This window comes from Triturus cristatus, chromosome 1_1 (assembly GCF_964204655.1).
Source record: "Triturus cristatus chromosome 1_1, aTriCri1.1, whole genome shotgun sequence".
Lineage (NCBI taxonomy): Eukaryota > Metazoa > Chordata > Amphibia > Caudata > Salamandridae > Triturus > Triturus cristatus.
In genome coordinates this window covers 21,254,710-21,272,608 of record NC_140579.1, presented here as the reverse complement: position 1 = coordinate 21,272,608, position 17,899 = coordinate 21,254,710, and the positions used below count along the sequence as shown (strand labels likewise).

General features: G+C 45.2%; 1 protein-coding gene across 1 annotated transcript in view; it reads left to right on the top strand.

Annotated features, from left to right (window-relative positions):
- The window catches only part of SDR39U1 (short chain dehydrogenase/reductase family 39U member 1), a 71,982-nt gene that overhangs the window by 17,474 nt on the left and 36,609 nt on the right, over window positions 1–17,899 (top strand). Inside the window, exons 2-4 of the mRNA XM_085642668.1 lie at window positions 1,765–1,871; window positions 3,013–3,095; window positions 7,686–7,807. Coding sequence (XP_085498794.1) covers window positions 1,765–1,871; window positions 3,013–3,095; window positions 7,686–7,807 — 312 coding nt within the window. The remainder of the gene's footprint in view (window positions 1–1,764; window positions 1,872–3,012; window positions 3,096–7,685; window positions 7,808–17,899) is intronic.

The following is a 17,899-nucleotide window of genomic DNA, read 5'->3' as shown; positions in this document are numbered from 1 at the left end:
ACATTTAATAGGGAAAAAAAAGACATATCACACAAAATGACAAAGGGAATGGTAATTCCTTGCAAGACATTGAAAGATGACTAACGCATTGAAAATTTAAAACTCAAAATATACATGCAGTTTTAGTTCAATTTCGGAAATTTCGGATAATTTCACTATTTTCAGTCTGTTATAATTGATCCAATTCGAGTTTTTTTTAATAAAAGAGATTAAATACCTTACCAAGTCCATCTCAGACAGGGCAAAATGACCACACTCTACAATACCTAGTGTCCATGGTACAAAAGCCAGGACTTATCGGTTCACGATCATCTCAATGCTTTGTTGTGAGTTTGTAAAGAAGTCTTGCGCAGTTTTAAAGAATTTGCCTATTCTTGCCAATTCGAGGGGCACCGGGGTGCTAAAAGTCTAGTCCATTGCCTGACTGCATGTCCTTATACTATTATATAAAAAGAGAGGCTTTAATAAAGATCGCCGGGAGCCAAGCAAAGTCGGCCACAAAGTAAATGTAGAAAAGGTTCCGATTTGTAGCCTCAAAGCCTACACTTCACTATCTTGGAAAGCAGTGGCCAGTTGGGGGTTAAAGTCTTTAATGTGTAATGCCAGCATCCTTGCTGCCAAGATTTGGGTCGGGCAACCTTTCCCTATTGCACTATTGAGGTAAGGCTGTGCCTGGAATCCAGCTTGGCTGTCCTTGTTATATGATACCGCCAGGGCTCTTAATGGCGGTGTCGACTTAATGTTTTGTAAGTCCGGGATCTTTGAGAGTAATTTGGTTTGTTTTTCATTATACTTTTTACTGCAGTTTACGTGATTGAAAAGGTATTTAGAACGGTCAGATCAATTTGTAGAGTTGCTGCGGGCGTAATTAAATACATGGACCAAACTTTTTGTTTTTTGTTTAAATACATTTTAAGGGACCTGGCAAGGCCTTTAAACATCTATGGAAGTACTTTAAAAAGATCCGACTAGGCCATGCGAGGCCCACCAGGCCAAACTCAAGTTTCACCAGAGACCCCCTGATGTACTCGGGCAGTTTAAATACTCTCTTATACGTTCTTAGGTGTAGTTTTTCAATAGTTTTGGCGAGTGGAGCTGGGAAGGCCTCGCTGCCATAGGTAAATGCAGAGGGTAGTACGGCCCTAAGCACTTTTCTAATTGGGGCTGAGGTGGGGCTTTCAAGGACTGTATGTAATTGGCAAAGTCTAGTCATTTCACAAGTGTTGAAAAGCTGAAAACAGAAATATGATGATGCATAATTTTGTGATACTGACCCAAGGGGAATGGGCATACATGTATGAAGGTTAAAAAACAGGCGAAAACACGGAAGAGTAATGGGCAGGGAAGAAAAAGAATTGGGAGAATTCAGGGGATGAAAACTAGAGGACATCTGAATTTCAATAATACAGACATCTGAAGAAACCACAGTGTGTAGGGGGGGGGGGGGGTAGATGAAGGAACTAAGAAAAAAAACAAAAACCCAGAAGGTCAAATGACAGCTAAATGAAGATAGCGCTCAAAAGAGTACGGAGAACTCAATAGAGGGCCGGAAAGGTGGGTGAAAGATAGCCAGGTAAAAGAACACCTAGCACAGGTATTGAGTGGGCCCAAAAACCCAAGTCCAGGTCCAAATGCTATTTGCATCGGGATTTTTGAGCCAGTTTATACCTCATGAGCCTGTGAGAGCCACAAAGAACCCTTTGATGCAGACTCAACCAGCGCAGTGGTTTGGCAGATCTAACACCTTGTCCTTTTTCTCATCAGGTGGCGGGACAGGATTTGTGGGCCGGTCTTTGAGCCGCCTCCTGAAGGGCAGAGGTCATGATGTCACTGTTGTCTCCCGCCAGCCTCTGGAAGGGCAGATCACCTGGGTAAGAAACAGGCCCAGAGTGAACAGGCTGCAGAATGGAAGCGACTCTGTTATGGGACGTCTGGCCTGGTGGGGAGGGAATCCCAGGGATTCACTGGGTAACCTGGGGTGCATTTACGCCTAAGACACAAACCTGACCGGTTTATCTGGATTTTATTTGATTTAATTGGGATTTAACTAAATGAGTAGAACCGTGAGTTTAGTTTGTCCTTGATATTGAAGGGCACTACATGTTTGAGGTTAAGCAAGGCTTTATATGTGACTTTGACTAAGTATGTCGACCTTCCACTTTCAACCCCCTTTTCATGTTCTTGACCTGTTAAACTTGAGGTGTAGAAGCTGAGAACCATATCAGATGATCTACAGCAGACTTTACCAATGCCCTCTTTGCCACTTCCATTTGACTGGCACGGACCCTTGTGTGTTTGGTTGTACGCCATGCTTCCATTCCGTAAAGAGTTTGCCAATAATTATGATTTATTATGTTATGTGCAGTAAGTATAGGGCGGGCCTTGCTCCCGAGGGCCCAGATTAATTCAAGATGGGAATATTAAGGTTTTTTTCTTGCACCGCTGACATTTTCACTCTGAACTCACTTCTGATTTATGGTATTTAAATGTGTGTCGGGGTCCCACTCTGGAACTTTTGTTTTGTGTACGGCATTATCACTTCAACCCCATTTTCATTCCCTTGCTGTTGAATACCAGTCTGCTTGGGGATAGCCTTCATCACTACTGCTGACCGCGGTGTTTCCGTCCCACTTTGGTCAAGGTGGAACATTTGGACTGGAAGGGATCTGCCTAGCATGATTTGTGGTGGTATTGCTGTATATGTACACATTTACATACTATAGATAAGCGTTTAAGTTGTCAATTTCACTACACCCAGGGAGCACACGTGGGGATAATGCCAACAGATTAGGGTCCATGAGGTAATATCGTGGGCCATGTATGTTGACCGATACCTCCGCGTTGAACATTAACAGGTTCCGTACTACACACTCATCTGTCTAGCATGCACACCTCAAATAACACACAGGTTTTCCCAGGGAGGTTCCATTACCGGTATCGGACACTGATGATAAGTCGGGTGGGTCACACTAGGAACCAATGAGACCAGACTTCATGCTTCTTTCATTGCAGGGAAACCTGGAGGCGAATGGCTTACCTCCCTGTGACGCTGTCGTCAACCTGGCTGGCGAGAACATCCTGAACCCTCTGCGCAGGTGAGCTTCAACGTCTCGACTACGAGGCCTGTGGTCGCGCCTCTAATGCGGCATCGTTCATGGATAGCGACTGGCTGCCACTATACTTCCGATTAATAAGTTATGAGCAATAAACCTCTTGCTCACCATCGATTTCTGGGGGCGTGGGAACAAACCTAGCTTGCAGCTCTCCGGCATATCCAGGCCAGTCACACTCATCAATCCGCTGTTGATCAGTAGTTTCCAATGGTCTGCTAACACAGGGTAAAGACCAAAGCGTATAAAGAAATCCGGCTTCTGGGGTTATACATCTCGGGCATCTTGATTCTCGCCCTGGATATATTTTGTTTAAGCTCCAAAGGGGCAGGAAAGTTATGTGATTTAGCTCCAAAGTATATGAATTGAAGGCAGGCTCTGTGTGATATCTGACTCCAGTCTGCTTCCGTTAGTTACGAGCCTTGCAATAATAAGACTGTGTTGAATAAAACCTATAGCCGGCCCAAAGAGCTGCCTAAGTACTGCCTTCTCAGCCACATTTTGTTCCTGAAGTATACCCATACCTAGCTGATGAGTCCTAACCAGGGCGACACTGCCCCTGGTTTGCTTGTGTTCCCGTCGGGGAGGACCTGGCCTGGCAGTTGGGGCTGGACAGTTCTCATTGGAGCAGGATCAAGACTGATTTGCATATGGCTGGGTCCAAACTGAAGTGGCGAAGTGAGCAAAAGAACAATAAACAGGGATGTGACCCAAGTCATTATCAGAGACTGAGATTAATTCAGTTATTCCATCCATCACTTTTTTGTTTACGTTTTTGTTCCTGAGCAAGATCTTTGAAGCTAAAATCTTGCACTGGTTCCAAGATCTTGGCGAATCGAAAACAGTCCGACTTGACATTTATTAGAGAGTGAGGCCACTTAGGCACCAAACAGACTGTAGCCGAAGACCTAAGACAACATGAAGTAAGGCTCCTTGGTCTGTTAGCAGTACTTGAATACAGTATACCCGACACGTAAACAATATTAGGGGTAGCCCCCATGGGGCCTGTGGCATTCCATTGGGATCTAATCTTTCAATATCTATATGAAGCTCTCTGTACAGGTCTTCAAGCATCACCTGTCATTCTAAATGTATGCGGTTAATACAAAAGTTCACATCTGATTGGGGTACTTTCCAGAACTTAATTTTTAAATGCCTAAGATGTTCTGGAGAACAGCTCCAAATATCAGAACAAAATCAATATTTGCTGAATACATCGCTGGATGAAAGGAAGCTGTCTTATTATCAGAGACACTCTGACAGAGATCATGGGTACTGGTTGACAACCTTGTGACACTCCCTATTACCATTGGCCCAGGAATTGGCCACACTGAAAACGTTTGGGGATTGGTTCCATCCCAACCGCTTTAAAAATAAATAAATAAATAAAAAAATTATGCAACAGCCCTCTGTCACCAGAGAGAGAACCACCTCTTAGCTCATGTTGTGTAAAAGGGTTCGATTGCATTCAGACCCACCTGGGACCTTGTGCTATCCTGGTTGGAATACTGCAGCACAGTCTGTGTAGGCGTGTGCTGAGGAAAGAGCGCTCCCATTCAAAATCAAGCGCTGTACCTTAATTGATTTTTGATGATGTCAGACCACATCATTCCGTCCCTGCTGGGGCTCCCCAGCTCTGTGTCGTAAATTCTATTTACCATCCTAAAAGCCATTGTGGGAGATAAGATGGCGTGAATATCTAAGAAAGCTGGTTCTCTAAAAAATAATGTAATCGGGCTGAAACAAATCATTCAATTAGGCTACGATTTGGAAGGGAAAGGTTAATCGTCCAAGCCAGTTTCAACAACTAGGAGCACGGTAGACCAGGGCAAACCACGCCCTCAGTTCCTTACATTGATGTCCTGGTTTCTTTTACGAGAACCCAGAAATCAAGATATTTCACAGCCGCCCCCAGATTATCAGCATCACATCCCTCTTCAAAGGGGACTGGACTCCACCAATGCTGATCCAGCAGTGGTCAGACTAAAGGCCTCCAAGGCAATGAACCTCATTCGCTGACCTCAAAGGGGACTGGACTCCACCAATGCTGATCCAGCAGTGGTCAGACTAAAGGCCTCAAAGGCAATGAACCTCATTCGCTGACCTCAAAGGGGACTGGACTCCACCAATGCTGATCCAGCAGTGGTCAGACTAAAGGCCTCCAAGGCAATGAACCTCATTCGCTGACCTCAAAGGGGACTGGACTCCACCAATGCTGATCCAGCAGTGGTCAGACTAAAGGCCTCAAAGGCAATGAACCTCATTCGCTGACCTCAAAGGGGACTGGACTCCACCAATGCTGATCCAGCAGTGGTCAGACTAAAGGCCTCCAAGGCAATGAACCTCATTCGCTGACCTCAAAGGGGACTGGACTCCACCAATGCTGATCCAGCAGTGGTCAGACTAAAGGCCTCAAAGGCAATGAACCTCATTCGCTGACCTAATGTAGGTCAATAACCTAACAATCAACGGAAAGTTCATCCAAATCCCGCATGTGGACCAAAGGCAACATGTCGGCAGCTCACAGAAAATGTAATACAAAGCATAACTTTCTTAAGCAAACTTTGTTAGAACTTCGATTTCTGTAGGAGACAAAATAAGAAATAGAATAGATGATGCCATGAAATGAAGGGTGCAATAATGCTATAAGATGGAGAAAGGTAGAACCAGGGTAAAACCACAATGGAGTGTCAATAGAAAAAGCTTTAATGCATTAGAACAGTCAACAGTAAATGCATAAAATAGGTTACATTGAATAGGTGAAGCAGTGTTAGTAATATGTTGAATACTTTTTACATTAACCGGGATGTTTTCGTTGAAGTCTATGTCCTAAATGCATAGCTTTGAATCTTAGTTGAGTCCTTCCAGATCAAGTTTTTAACATTCACGAATCTCTTATAGTAGAAATAGAACCGTTTTTACAGAGAGATGATTTGGAAAGCCTAAAAAATCATAAGTGAGAGGTGGCAATAGGTTGCATGACTACAAGAAAGGCCATACAGGGTATGTTCACACATAGAAGTGTCCACTAGTCCTGTCCATACTCCATTGTGCCTATGCATACTGAGACCAGGATGGAAGCCAAAAGCTGTTTACTATAACTCCACATACGTCGATTTCTCTTCAGTCCTGCTTTCCCTCTTCTAGTTATGGTGGTCAACATCTTAGTTTTTGCCAGTTCAGACTATTGTAGTTAAGGTTATTTCATTCAACTAAAATATTAAATTGATAAACTGTAGAACAGAGCAGCCCATCTATTACTAAACTTCCACTGTTGAAACCCCACTGGCCTTCTTACTGGGCGATATTAAAAGGCCAAAGAAGAGAAAGATGATCTATAAATGGAAACATGTATTGGAATGCGCGCTGGCTGAAGAGGTGCGAATGAAAATGAACAGGAGAGATGGTAAACTGCCAGAGGGCCTGAGCGTATGGAGAGAACTCCGTAGCACAGCCACTGTACCTGGAGCGACTTCAGACGTATGGGAAACATACGCCATGGACGCTAGCGCGGGTGAGAGCAAGGATGACTGAATGAGAGTGCGCTATGTAGCAGACCAACAATGGTCAATGGTCACATGGTGCAGTAGAATATTAGGGGGAAAGTTAGCAAAGGAGACACTTCCTGGTCGACACTTAGAAATTCAGCTATCGGTGAAGAAAATGTGGATGTGATAGACTCCTTGAATAACAGCTGTTCCATCACTGTATAATGTGGCCTACTCTTTTTCTGAAAATGACAAAGTAAAAAAAAAAAAAAAAACTTCCACTGTTATTACCATATGATTCCTCCTTTATGTTACTTTCTTGGCTTCCTGTTAAACCTCTCATCCCATTTTAGTCCCTAGGTATGGCCTATGGAGCTTATCGGGGTCATGGAACAGGTGCCGGCAATCAAAGCATATAGATTTTGTACTCAAAGTGAGCGTCCTAAAGGGGGGCCTAATATTAAATGCATGTTCAGTGTATCTCTGTTGCTTGGTTAAACTCTGCTTTTCCTTACTGGTTGCTAAACAATAATATTTCCTCACTCTAAGCATGAAAGCGATAGATGATCTTCTCCGGTCTAGGAGTGGCTAAAGACATGTCTTTTATTAGCTGGGTTAATGTCTTAACTTTGAACTCTTCCGATTTACAGCTTCAGCGATCACATGCCTTCAGATGACCACAAACTAAAAAAGTTGTCTATCCCTTCCATCCCTGGATAATGATCGATTATACCTTCTCTTACTCATTGCCAGTGTGGTAGTGTAAGCACAGTGCTGGAGTGGGCCGTGTTGTACCTCTTTCCTAAAGATGGGTCAAGGCTGCGTAGAGTGAGGATAGACCTAGTGCTGGAGTAAGTGAGCCAGCAGAGATCTACATCCCCCTGGCAACAGCGCATGGGAAGTGACTGTGGCATGTCTGTCTCTTGACAGGCCTGGAGGAGCACATGTGACTTGGAGATGCTACTCCAGAGCTCAAAGCAAGTGGATTCAGCTCCAGATGTTGCGAAAGATGGAATGCGGCGGAAGATCCCCAAAGGAGCTATTCTACAGCCTGGAACTTATCACAGTCTTTTCTCTCTGTTTTTAGATGGAACGAGGACTTTAAGAACGAAGTTGTCTCCAGCAGACTCAAGACCACCAAACTCCTTGCTAGAGCCATCAGCGAAACGGACACGCCACCTCGTGTGTGGGTCTTGGTGTCCGGCGTGGGTAAGGCTACCAGCATCATCTAAGAACGTTGCTTCACTGTAATTTTAGTACTTCTTCATTGGCATCTGTCACGACTGATCAGAGGGCCACGGAGCACGCAGGAGCTGCTGGGCCCAACTGTGGTGGTTGAGCCCTTTTACTCCTACTGTCCCCCTGCCCAGTCTGCTATGGGCTCCGAGCAACTAGCACCAAATACTCCTTCAGCACTTGACTCTCGATGGTAGCGCTGGTCTCGCAGTCCAAGGTTTCCCAGGGAGGAGGTAGTTTTAGGGTGAACAGAGGCACGCATCTCTAAATACTTCCAGTAATCCCCATTACATGATTGTCGAGTCAAATACTTGCTTTCATGTAAAAATGGTTATTTTTATATGAACACTAAGTATAATATGGCTCACCACAAATAATACGGTCTTAACATGGCAGATATATCCGCGTTACCTGGGTCAGGTCTCGAGTCCCACCTCCCGATCGAAGGACTGTGGTTATTCCCTATTAACGCGAGGCAGCATTCACACTGTGCCCTGCTAGTGAGTTGAAGTCTTATTATTATTATTATTATTAATATTATTACGTTGTTGTAGAGCGCGATTGCCACCCCAAGGGTATCCTGGCGCTTGACCTTCAACAAATCATCAGATCTAACACACTACATTGCTCTCGGAAAGAGATAGGTCTTCAGATCTCTTTTAAAGGAAGTTAGATCTTGCTTACTCCTTAGTGACAAGGGAAGAGTGTTCCACAACTTGGCGGCTGCAAAGCTAAACGCGCGGCCGCCCATCCTTACTCTGGCAAATTTAGGAACATTTATCAGGAACGCCGAGGAGGATCTTAGAGGTCTAGCAGCCTGATACCAGGAGAAAAGGGTTTGAAGTGGCAAAGGTCCCAGCCCATGCATCGCCCTGAAAACAATGCATGCGGCCTTGAAAAGTCTTAGAAGTTCCACAATGGCTTTCAGAAAGTCAAAGTGTCCCCATGCCATAGCGTGCCAGTCAGAGCACGTTAGCGTGCCAGTCAGAGCACGTTACCCCCAAGGCCTAGCGATCTGGTATTCTGTCTTACCACTCTTATTTAAGGGGCAGTTCGTAGAATACGAGTGCACATTAGCAGCCTTGGTGCGAGCAGACATCCAGAATCTCTGGGCGAGCAGGCATGAGTCCATGGCGTCCTCCAGTCATGCGGGAAGTCTTTCTCAAACTGGCGACAGGTCCTCTGTAATCCTGGACTCGGTGGATGACTTGTTGCTCTTGCTTTGCAGTTCACAATCCACTTCTTCATGGCTGGGCGCTGCTTCTTGGCAGTGGTCATTTCTCTTGACCACTGCCCCCTACTGGCACACGTGTTCCCTTCAAGTCACTACACTGCACAAGGTGATGGCCCTTTTCTTTTACAGCGATGCACCAGGGCAACAGCCTTCAATCTTAGCTTGATTGGTGCGGCGGTTCCAATCTTTCTGTGGGCCCCACCTGGCATAGGGAGGTCACCACAGCACACATGGGTCGCCAACCTGATTGGTGCGCTTATCCCGATGGACCAGAATCTCTCACTTGGCTTCCCGGGAACCACTTAGTAGGATCCTCATTGGACCTTGCTCCCTCCAGACAGGGTCCTTCTCACATGTTCCATTGGTCTCGGATCAGACCGAGCGTGGTGCTCCAGCTCAAGGGCAAGTGTCCATTCTCTGGGCTATTTTCCTCTACCCCACGGGGAGACGGCCAGATCTTCAGTTCCAGTCCTGATCACAACAAGCAGATGTCATGCTGAGATCTTCTCAATGCTGAGCAGCTTCATTTTGACGATTCGCGAGTCTAGAACTTCCCGTTTCATAATCCATTTCCAAACACAAATGTAATCTAGTGTCTCTGTCTTTGAAGTTCGTATTTTGGGGGAGTTCTCACTTTGAAGCACCCATTCCTTTGTCTTATCCTTTCTCCAGAAAGTAGTCTGTCACAGTAGGAGAGTCTCCAATCTTGATAGCCCCAAAACACGGGCCATGGGAGTGACAACAGGATCACACCTGAATGTTAGCCTCACTGATGCATGTTTAATAAAAAAAGTTACAGAGGTCCCAGCCCTACTCTATACGAGCCGCACCTGCTTCCTGAGATGTGTCCAGTCCACTTTGACCAGTGACGTCTAACAGAATCAAATAGCCCCTTTGAAGTATGCTGACACGCCTGACTCTTCTCTCCTCCAGTATGTCTATCCCTCCTCGCTCTCAGGAATGCAGGAATCCACAAGTCTGTCTAGGGGACTCTTCCGCCTCCTCATGCGTCTCTACAGGCCATGGGACCCAGAGGCTTCCATGTATTGTGTCCTTAACACACACACATAAATGCTTGTGCGCACATTCAACACATGCATGCAGTCTTCCATGTACTGTACCACATCAGACGGCCATCCATCCATCCCAGTGAGCTCTCACAGAGATGCACTGTCCTCCATGTATGGCATCACTCACAGGTAATCGATCAACGATTAGGGACAGTGGGCTTTTGCCTGATATACTACAAGAAATGAGTACGAAGTTCCTCAGTGGATCACAGAACGCAGTAAGAGAGTTTGTGATATCACGTTGATAGGTTGTCCTCCAAGGAGGAGGGAATTCCTCCTTTCGGAACTGTGGGCCCTCACACACCCAGCACGCTTGGTGTAATGCTTCATCATATGGGCCTGCTCCTCGTCGGGTCGGCGCTGCAATACCCGACGGGCACCCATAAAGGGGCTCTTTACCGGAGATCTTTTGCTCCTTGCTGTTTAGGTGCCGTGGGTGTGAGGGGCCTAGTACGTGTAGATGTAATGGTGGATGTGCAAGATAAAACAGGGGAGGGAATCCTCTAAATAAACTTTATTCAGGAATGATCCCAGCCTGGTTAAAATAAGGATTAGGAGAGGCGACTATCTGGCTATAATGTGTCAAAAAAGCGCTCTACTCCTAGACGGTCGACATGTTTCTCGCCTAGTAGTCAAGAATGATCTGTGGCGATTCCTCAGGACCAAATGGAAGGAAAACTATCTACACCTAATGGTGAGGTGAAAAACTACCTACCACTCAATGGTTCTGAGGGGACTGTACCCGCAGGTTTAGAGGCCAACCTCATGTTTGTAAGAACGCGCCTCATTAGTTACAGCGGGATACTAGACACACATAGTATTGTGTCTGCTCCAAATAGGAGCCCAGTGGTAGACCTACCCCGCACCGCTGCAACCGGGATGGACCATCCCTCCCCTGTTTTATCTTGCACATCCACCATTACATCTACACTTACTAGGCCCCTCACACCCACTGCAGTCTATCTGACCAAGGCGTGACCTCGCTGGGTTTAAAAAATCAGGGTTGTCATGTGTGAGAAAACAGCTGTTTTGCAGATGTTGCTATTTGCCTCTTTTTGGACTACTAGATTTTTTATTTTTTAACCCTGATTGTGCCCTGGGCTGCGATAACCATGCACAGGGCCAGCGCTCTCTTTAAAAGGTATATGGTAATTAGATGTAATTACAATTGGCTCTGAGAACCTACCTATAAGTCCCTAGTATATGGTAGGGCATGTAGGTTTAGATACGCCAGTGGATGTAATGCACTTAAGTGTGCACTGCCGTGGGTCTGCTGTCATTTTAAAACCCTCCCTGCTTTGCAGGCTGCATTTAAAATTAGACTGTATCTAAATTATAAGTACTTCCAAAGTCTCAAACTACCTTTGTATTACATATAACCCACCCCTAAAGTCTGCCCCAGGTACCCCATGGGTAGGGTGCCTTGTAATGAAAAGCAGGGACATTATAAAAGATGTTTTATAAGCCCTGGTGAGGGAAACATGGCCTATCTTGTTTTTCCCCGTTGTAGCGGGCTAGCTCCATAGGCTAACATGGGAAGGCTTTATTAAACTTTAATAAAGTCTATCTTGTGACGGGAGTGAGTCAGAACATTAATTCAAAGTATCAAAATATTAGTTCCAATGAATCCAACAACTTTCGATGGTCGGATTTATTATAACCTTTACAGAAAAGAAGTAATAAAACGTGCTTTCCTGAAGCTACCTAAAGCAGCCCTGTCCTCTGATTGGCCAGCGTTTGACAGGCTAAGCCAAGCTGCTTTAATGAGGTGTGACTTGGCCTGAAACAAAGAGACAATCTGGTGGGAGGAAATCTGCTGCGGCAGATGCCAGGGCAGGAAGGAGGCTGGGTAGCCAAACTGGTCTTTAAAGGGAGAAAGACAGTTAGGACGAGAACCTGCTCCCCCCCAGCCAGATGGGAGCCCCCACACTTGAATTATGAGAGGGGCTGGAAGGGGAGTGTAGGTAAAAGTTAGCCACACCAGTGGGCTGGGTTAGCCATACCTGAACCTCCAGGAGAGATTTTTTCCGATTTTGATTTCTGTTAAGGAATGCTTTCTAGGACAAACATATGCCACACTTCGAAGGAAGTTGTAATCACAGAGGGTAGCACCCTGCACCCTATTGGTAAGGGGTGCCCCCCTCTTGCCAGCCCAGAAAGAAAGGGGAATACATATGGGAGAACTGCCCTGCAATTCAGACCGCTGCCTGGAAAAATCAAGAGAAGGACTGCCCTGCTGAACCCCTGGACTGCACCAAGAGAGGACTGCACCTGCTGCACACTTTGGGCGTCACATAAAAGAGGACTTTGCCTTGCTTCAAAGGATTAAGGAGTGGACTCCCTGAAAGCAACAGGTAGAGAAGAGCTACATGAAGTCGCCTGCAACAGCTCCACCAAGACAAGCCCAGCTGGCCAGCTTCACCTGGACTTTAAAGGATTTTAACAGGTGCATTGTGGGAATTGTAGCCCCAAACCTCCAAGAGGCAACTCAGAGCTTCTGGACTCTTGGTAGGTGTTGTGGAACCTCAAGGACCCAAAGGAGACTCTCTGTACAAGAGATCTAGAAGTTTGGAAACATTTGGACAACTTTTGTCAAAAAGCTCCATAAGTTGATTGACCGCCAATGCTAAGAGTGTAGCCGGTGACATCGAACTGCAACTCAGCCTGAAATCCAGGTTTACCCCACTGAAAGCTCCGGAGCTTTCCGCTGTCGTTGACGAAGACAAAGACCTCCAGGAGTCACTGAGGCGTATCACTGAAGCAGGCTGCGGTTGTCAAACTGCAACCTGGCTTGCCGAGGAGGATTGCGCGATGTCGAGGAAAAAACAACCAAAAAAGTAACTAAGTCTGAGGTTAATAACTTGACCAGGCCCTGCCGTTCATCGTATCCGACCCGTGCCCCATCGCAGTCGGCCTGAAACTTTGACTTTGTGCCGTTTCAGCACGAACAGATAACCACGGTTTGTGCTTTTCACTTTTTGGCACTAAAAAGCACATTTTTACATTAAAAGTTTATATCTCCCGTTCCCTCTTTTGGATTTTTGTCATTTTACAGTTAAAATATTCTCTATTTTATTGAATTAGTGTTTGATTTTTATTGTGCGTTGTGTTTTACCTGTTTACTGTTTTCGTGATATTAAATACTTTATACACGTGGCTCCTAAGTTAAGCCTGACTGCTCGTGAGCCAAGCTTCCAAGGGTTGAGCAAAGATTAATTTATTGAGAATTGACTGCACCTTGTTTGTGATTGTGGTGTCGTAGCTGTAGGTACCTAACTGAAGCTACTAATAAACCACCTTTCAACATCACGGTTAGTGCTTTTCCGCAGCAGCAAATCCAGTTCCGCGGACCCTCGGCGAGAAAGTATCTGTCCTTGTGGTGCTCAACATTGGATACTCAAGGGTTCCGAGTACCTGAAAAGTGAGTTAGTCTGAAGGTAAAAATCCTGACTGGGCAAAGGCGTTGAAAGTATGTGAACGGACCTGTCGTGATTTTCTGATACTAACCTCCGGCCGCCACTCGCACGTCTTAAATCTATGTCCAGCACTGGAAATCACTCCCCTTGACCCTCCTGGGACGTGCGGCTCTATTCAAGATGATGTCCCTCCCCGCCTCTTGTACGTGCTACAAAATACGCCTCTTCTGGTCGCGGCGTCATACTTCAAAGAACTAGAGGGCACAGTGCGGGATCTACTATGGGAGGGTAAAGCCCCCCGCATTGCCACACATAAACTCACATTGGGGTGGTTTGATGGGGCATTGGGCTCCCAGACATGAAAAGATACTACTGGGCCTCGCAGCTTGCTGCTATTAATCAATGCACGTATAGACGGCATGACGACCCGGCATTTCAGATCGATCGTTGGCTCCTCCCCGGGGGTGGGTTTGAGGGTGCGTTGTATATGAAATCTCAGAAAATCACCCTGAACGGCCCGACCAAACATGCCGTGCAAGTATGGAAAGACGCTACCAAAAGCCTGGGTTGGGAGGGCAGGCTCACTCAAGCTACGCTGCTTTGGCATTGTGACCAGCTGGATCGGCTGTCGCGTTCCTTGGGCTTCGACAAATGGGATATCATTGGTATTTCCAGAATTGGGGACCTTTGGAAATCGGGCAACGTCATACCCTTTTCCCAATTAAGTCAGGAATTTGAAATGGCTAACTCTGAGCAGTTAAGATACTTTCAAATTAGGCACGCGTTGCTTGCAGTTCTCCCTAAAGGTACGATCATCCCCGTTTCCTCCCCTCTGGAGGACAGGATTTTAGATGGTGATTTACCAGAAAAAGCCATATCTCTCATATATAAGAAGCTTATTAACAACATGACTGATCCCCTAACACGCTTAAGAGGTAAATGGGAACATGACGTTGCTGGCTTGGCGGATGAGGAATGGCGGGCTGCAGTGGCTTCTCCCTGTGAAGTTGCCATCTCCTCCAGACTCCGATTGGTCCAACTAAAGATCCTCCATAGGACGTATTTGTCCGGATCCTCGTTGGTCCATGTGGGCTACGCACAAGACAGTGGCTGTGTGTGCAATTGCGGGCCAGAGGGCACCTTCATCCATACACTCTGGGAATGTGCGATAATTCAGAAATTCTGGGAGGGAGTAGTACTCATGATGGAGGCAGTATTGGGGCAGCAGATGCAGTGCAACATCAAACTGATTTTGTTGAATATATGGTACCCCACTGACCTCACGGCCAAAGAGAGGATCTAGGTCACTTTGGGTTTTATGGTGGCCAAGCGGAACATCGCACGATTGTGGAAGGCTCCAAACCCACCGTGTGTAGCTGAATGGGCCAGTTATATGGACTGGTGTATGGTGACAGAGATACCTATTTATGTTTTCAGGGGATGCCCCGAAGAAGTGGTCACAAATATGGGGGCCATGGAACACCTTCCGGGGGGAGATATGTGTGCCGCCAGGGAGCCGAGATGATGTAGTTGATAATGTTGGATAATGTGGCAAATCCGAGGTCTAACTTATTGTACGGTGGTAAAGGGGTCTTGATGTTTTATCGCACTGTGTGTCATTGAGTGTATGAGTAACGCGGTGACCCTATTGTATACATGCCAAAAAATTTCAATTAAAAAAAAGTTTTTAAAAAAAAATTTGTGAACGATGAGTAAACATCCCTGGGCTCAAAATTGGAATTTCGCCAGCTTGGAAAGTTTTCTGCTAAAACCAGTGACTTCAGCAGAACCTTGACAATGCCTATCGAGCTTCATGCAGACCTCCTCAGACTTGCCTGTGGAAGGAATTTGACTTCTAAAAAAATAGACTTGGTCCCAAGGTAAAACCACCGACACCTCAGCTGCACCACACTCAAATCAAGCCTAGCTTCCGGTCTACTTGGACCTTTGACTACCTCTGGCGCTATTTTCGTTTAAAACTTTAAAAAATCATATTTCCGGTTGCCCATGTTGGAATTTTGTCGTTTCAGTATAATATTTTTCATAAAATGTTACTCTATTTTAGTAATTTGGTTTGGGATTTTTATTGCTTGGTCTTTTGACTTCATTATGGTTATGGTAATGCACAAATAATTTACAGATTGCCCTAAATTAAGCTTGTCTGCTCAGTGCCATAGCTTCCGGGGGATTGAGCTAAGATTAATTTATTGACTTTGAGGGTTCACCATGAAAACGCTGTGATGATTTCTTGAGGTGGCGAGTCGCCCAGCCAAAAATATATTCAATTTCTTAAAGAGGCTTTATTTCTTAAATGCACAAAACATTATAGAGGCATGTACAGATCACAGGAATTTAAGGTTTTTGTTGTCAGTCTGAGCACTTTCTCCTAAACGACTAAGATGGACTTTTTCGACAACAGGTCAAATAAATTGAAAGTCGAATGCCTGTTCCTGACAAAATCATTTGGAGAATGAAAATCAAGAAAATGAAAGATCTACCATTAGTTTTGCCTCAAACGTGTTAATTGATTATTCCTTTGCTTAAATATGGATTAACGTCTGACTAAGATGTATGCAGAAAAACAGTCTATGAATGAAGAAATCTGGTTAACGGAAGTAGAGAATCGACACGAAGAAGGTGGCTTCTGTTATATGATGTAAAAGCTGTATATTTACCATACCATTGAGGAAAACAAGCTATGAGTTGGCTTCATGATTCTACGGTGGCTGGACATCTTGGAATAACTAAAACTTTGTCAGCAGAAAGAAGATATTTTTAGTTGCCGCAATTATTTTTTCATTTTAAAAGTTATGTAAGAACATGCTCAATTTATGCCTAAATCAAAAACTCGCATTGTGACCTGATACATTTGTTGGGAGCTCTGTCTGTTCCACCTAGGACCTGGTGTGTAGTGTCAATAGATTTTATGTTCGAGGTACCCAAACGCCGAGGTTAAACATTAATTTTAGTGGTTATGGATCATTTGACTCAAATGGGGCATTTTTGCCTGGTTTTCCTTCTTCCAGAGAGTTAGAACAAAGTTTTTCACAACATAATATTAATTTGTGTGGTTTTGAACAGGTCCTGCTTACTGATAAAGTGTCTCAGTTTATTTCAAATCTGGTGAGAAATTAGACATGGGAGTTTGTCTGTCCACTCAAACAGATACATAGACGAAAGATTGAACCCATATGTCGAACATTATTTGAGATACCAAACATTAGCACCAGAAAAGGACTGGACCAAGACGTTGTGGTTGGCAGGATTAACCTACAATAATATATAGCATTCATCTAGTGGCATGTTGCCTTTCTTTTGTAAGTATACCCATCATCCTATTATATTTCCCCTCAATCAATCCTCAATGCAAGAACATTCAATTGACAACGTCTACAAAAAAAGCTAAAGAGACTTATGCATTTTAATCTGCTCGTGAACGAATCCCTGCACCTTAATATGTTGTAGGAGAGAAGGTGTGATTACTTGCTGTTTGGGTGGGAATGTCCCCTGCAAGGTAAACAGGCAAGTGTCCCGGTCCCGATTGCCCAATTGCATGTGAAACTCATACCCCAAAATGTTCCTTGGTCCAGGTATCAAGCTAATCTAGCATGTCTTCAGGGGCCTAGCCCTCTCCCTGGTTATGTGGGGTTCAGGTCCTGCTCTGTGACTTTTTTTTATTTTTAACAAACTTTATTGAGCGCCTTGACATCATAGCAGTGTAGAAATTAGTACAGAAGGTCTTTTTTTTCCTTTTTGAGGCGGCCGTAAAAGATACAGTGTATGAGTCCACTATACAGTGACCCATATAACGCAATCGAAAAGGAAGTGCAATTACTTCCAAATAAATGCAACACTTTCCGAAAACAATGCAGCTTTGACATATGAGCATCTATATCAGAAAGCATAACTTTCCTATTTAACTAAAATAAACAATCCCAAGAACAGCCCCCCCACCCTAACCCTCCCACGAGCTGGTCTGTGACTTGAATAGGCGGACAAACAATATCTTCACAGTGGGTTTAGGAATACTGTCCATGCCTGGGAGATACACCTAAGGCGATGGTGGCAGGAGCCCCCAAGAACAGCCCCCCCACTCTAACCCTCCCACGGCCTGGTCTGTGGCTTGAAGAGGCGGACAAACAATATCTTCACAGTGGGTTTAGGAATACTGCCCATGCCTGGGAGATGCACCTAAAGCGATGGTGGCAGGAGCCCCCAAAAACAGCCCCCCACCCTAACCCTCCCACGGCCTGGTCTGTGACTTGAAGAGGCGTACAAACAATATCTTCACAGTGGGTTTAGGAATACTGCCCATGCCTGGGAGATGCACCTAAAGCGATGGTGG